At 63.5% G+C, this 3418-nt stretch overlaps 2 protein-coding genes across 2 annotated transcripts in view; one reads left to right on the top strand and one right to left on the bottom strand.

Annotated features, from left to right (window-relative positions):
• PGAM1 (phosphoglycerate mutase 1) overlaps window positions 1-298 on the bottom strand; it is a 3624-nt gene extending 3326 nt beyond the window's left edge. The window contains exon 1 of the mRNA XM_009278053.1: window positions 257-298. Coding sequence (XP_009276328.1) covers window positions 257-298 — 42 coding nt within the window. The remainder of the gene's footprint in view (window positions 1-256) is intronic.
• The window catches only part of RRP12 (ribosomal RNA processing 12 homolog), a 12187-nt gene continuing 9065 nt past the window's right edge, over window positions 297-3418 (top strand). The window contains exons 1-10 of the mRNA XM_019471638.1: window positions 297-308; window positions 584-646; window positions 776-827; window positions 929-1164; window positions 1261-1344; window positions 1571-1647; window positions 1815-1920; window positions 2172-2288; window positions 2403-2541; window positions 2912-3039. Coding sequence (XP_019327183.1) covers window positions 297-308; window positions 584-646; window positions 776-827; window positions 929-1164; window positions 1261-1344; window positions 1571-1647; window positions 1815-1920; window positions 2172-2288; window positions 2403-2541; window positions 2912-3039 — 1014 coding nt within the window. The remainder of the gene's footprint in view (window positions 309-583; window positions 647-775; window positions 828-928; window positions 1165-1260; window positions 1345-1570; window positions 1648-1814; window positions 1921-2171; window positions 2289-2402; window positions 2542-2911; window positions 3040-3418) is intronic.

Below are 3418 nucleotides of genomic sequence, written 5' to 3' on the forward strand. Positions count from 1 at the left end.
GGGCGGGGGCAGAAGGGCCCGGAGCCGCTGACCCCCGAGCCGCAGCCCCGGGAGGCGGAGGCAGCAAACCGGGGAGGAGAACCGACCCTGCGGCGTAACGAGCGTGTCCTCGTTACCTTTGCCGTGACACCGGGCCTGTGGACGCGAAACGGGGCACGGCCTACAGCAACGCCTGTCAGCCCGCCGGGGCCCGCTGCGAGGCCCTGCCCGCAGCTGCCAGCATATGTGCCGTGCCGTCCCAGCAGCGTGACCTCACGGCAGGCTCATGGCAGGAGCGATTCGGCTCCCAAAAGCCCATGGTCGTGCCTGTAAGTGCTGCGGCGGTGTCTGGCACGGAGGGGAATGCGACAGAGACTCCCCTTCAGAAGGCTGTGCGATGGAGAAGACAAACCCCAGAGCATCGCCGTCTGCGAGGGGCTGGAGGGAGTTTCGCAGCCCTGGCTGCTTTTGGCCAAGGAGATCTTTCTCCTGCCGATGAAGAAATGCCTCTTGCAGCACGCACCGTCCTCTTGCAGCTGGCTGCAAGCTGGTGTCTGTGACTTAGAGGGATGCGAAGCCTGCGCCTTGGCTGTCTGGTTGCCAGGGCTCCGGGCGGAAGAAGATAAATGGAGCAGAGTACACGGAGCTCCTCGGCATCAAAGCCTTGGTACACCAGGATGAGTTTGTGAGGGCGTGATGCTCTCCTCCGTCAGAGGAGATGACTGGACTGTGCCCTGGTTTGTTTTCAAAGGAATTACAAGCTCTCTCCAGTTATCACTGTGCTTTCTCCCATCAGGAGGAAGCAGCATCCATGTCCCATGTTCTGGAGATGAGCTCCAGCCAAGCTGGTCTGGCTGGGAGGGGAAGGAGGGGGGGCATAGGGCGTTTCGGGCTGAATGGCAGAGCGATGCGACTTCGCAGTTCTGAGCGTACCCCTTCACCCTGGCAGAGAAAAGCAACTTGACGGTGGATGCGGTGAAGCTGCACAATGAGCTGCAGTCGGGGTCCCTGCGTTTGGAGCGGCCAAGTGACAGCGCTCAGCTCCGTATGGAGGAGGACAGTGCTGGGGAGGCCGCCACGGAGAGGTCCTCTGGCACCTTCCTGAGTGGGCTGAGCGACTGCACCAACGTCACCTTCAGCAAGGTGCAGCGCTTCTGGGAGTCCAACTCTGCCGCTCACAAAGAGGTACAGAGAGGAGCAGGGCTAGGTGGGGGTCCAGTGGGGATGGCCCCCCCAGGCGTGAGGCTGAGAGTGCTGACCTGCTCCGCTTGCTGCTCGTAGATCTGCGCCGTGCTGGCGGCTGTGACGGAGGTGATCCGCTCGCGGGGGGGCAAGGAGAGCGAGACAGAGTACTTTGCCGCGCTGGTGAGTGATGATCGTGGGGAGGAGGTGCGAGGGGAGCTGCTGTTGGCAGCCTGGGTGCGCTCTTGGGGGGGGGTGGAACATGCTGTGCCTGGACATCCTTCTCCAGCAGAGTTGCTGTTGGGCTGCTCCTGGTTTCTCTGCTCCTCTGCCCAAGGCTTGAGGATGGGGAAGGGCTGGCCTGGTGCGAACCCTGGCTTCCCCTCGCTCACCCCTCCTCTGTTCCCAGATGACCACGCTGGAGGCGGTGGAGTCCCCCGAGTCGCTGGCTGCTGTCGCCTACCTGCTCAACCTCGTCCTAAAGCGGTGAGCGGCTGGCAAAGGAGTGGAGAGAGTTACCTGGCCCCATTGTGGAAGAGGGGCTGGTGCTGGGGAAATGACCCAGCCAGGGCTGGCTGGGGATGCGGTTCCCTGTGAGACTGCCGCCGGCTGCCTGCTCCTCGCACCGCTGACGCACCCCCTTCTCCCGGCAGGGTCCCAAGCCCCGTGCTCATAAAAAAGTTCTCAGATGCCTCAAAAGCCTTCATGGGTATCGTGTCCTCGCAGGCCTGCAGTAGCTCCACCTCTGCCCTGCGATGGGTGAGTAGCCAAGAGGCAGCCAGCTCTGCCCGGGGTCTGCTGAGAGCCGGGGTCAAGGCTGCTGCTGTAGGGTGGTGCTGGGTGCCTCGGCCTGAGGCCTGAGGCCCCGTGCCAGCTCTGCCCGGGGGTCTGCTGAGAGCTGGGGTCGAGGCTGCTGCTGTAGGGTGGTGCTGGGTGCTCGGCCTGAGGCCGTTGCAATGAGGAGGTGTCTCTGGGATGATGCTAACGCCCCTGCTGCTCCCTTGTCGTAGGTACTCTCTTGCCTGGCCACGCTGCTGCGGAAGCAGGACTTGGCAGCCTGGAGCTACCCTGTCACCCTCCAGGTCTATCACGGCTTGCTGAGCTTCTGTGTTCATACCAAGCCCAAGGTGAGCTCCCGGTGCCCCTGGCGAGGGATGCTGCTGCCTTTGTGGCTCGTTTCTGGGGCTGGCTGTGCCCCCGGGGTCCATGGCTTCTACCCACCTGGGCTCTCCTTCCCCCAGGTGCGGAAAGCGGCGCAGTACGGCGTGTGCTCTGTCCTGAGGGGCAGCGAGTTCATGTTTGGAGATGCGGCCCCTGAGCATCACCCTGCAGCACCCTCCACTGCCAAGTTCTGTGTGCAGGAGATCGAAAAAGCTGGAGGTGTGGAGCCCTGGAGCGAGGGGTCTGCAGCTGAGCGTGGGGGCCCTGCGGCCATGGGAGAATAAAGGCTTGAATGAAAGAGGGGAGGGTGCAGCACCCTGGATTGCTGGGGAGGGTGTGAGATGTCTCTGGGGCACCTAAGGTGTTTTGGAGGGTCCTCAGCCATCTGTCTGTTGCTCTGTTCTTCCCAGAAGTCGGGGGGCAGGGGGGTGTTCACCCCAGCTCTGCTCTGTTCTTCCCAGAAGTTGGGGGGCAGGGGGGTGTTCACCCCAGCTCCATGGGTCAGCCCCAGCTCTGTCATGGGGGCTTTGCCTCGGGCAAGGCTTTGCCATGGGGTGCCATGGGCTCAGATGTTGCTCTGCTCCCACAGGCACCAAGGAGGCGACCACCACCCTGCACATCCTCGCCCTGCTGCGGGACCTGCTGCCCTGCTTCCCCGCAGCCGTGGTGAAGACCTGCTGTGAGACCTTGCTCCGAGTCATGACTCTCAGCCACGTGGTGAGTGTCCCCACGCCAGGGATGGTGAGGGCAGCCCCTTTGCCTCTCGGCTGTGCCCTGGAAGGGCTCGAACCCCCTCGGCTGCCAGCTGGGAGCCTGAAAATGCAGGATGCAAATGCGGAGGAGCCCGGAGCAGCTTGTCTTGCTAGCCTGCCTGCTGTGGAAGAGGGAGGCTGAAGACAGGGCGCAGTCGCAGCAGCGCTGGGCTTCCCCAGGCAGAGCCTTATTTGGGGTAGGGGGGCGGAGGGTGTGAAGTGGTGCTGCTTGCCATGGAGCCCCCCCCTCCTGATGCCATGTCCTTCACAGCTGGTGACGGCGTGCGCCATGCAAGCCTTCCACAGCCTCTTCAGCGCCCAGGCCAGCGCGGACTGCCTGCCGG

This window comes from Aptenodytes forsteri, unplaced genomic scaffold (genome assembly GCF_000699145.1).
Source record: "Aptenodytes forsteri isolate BGI_AS27 unplaced genomic scaffold, ASM69914v1 Scaffold15, whole genome shotgun sequence".
NCBI lineage: Eukaryota > Metazoa > Chordata > Aves > Sphenisciformes > Spheniscidae > Aptenodytes > Aptenodytes forsteri.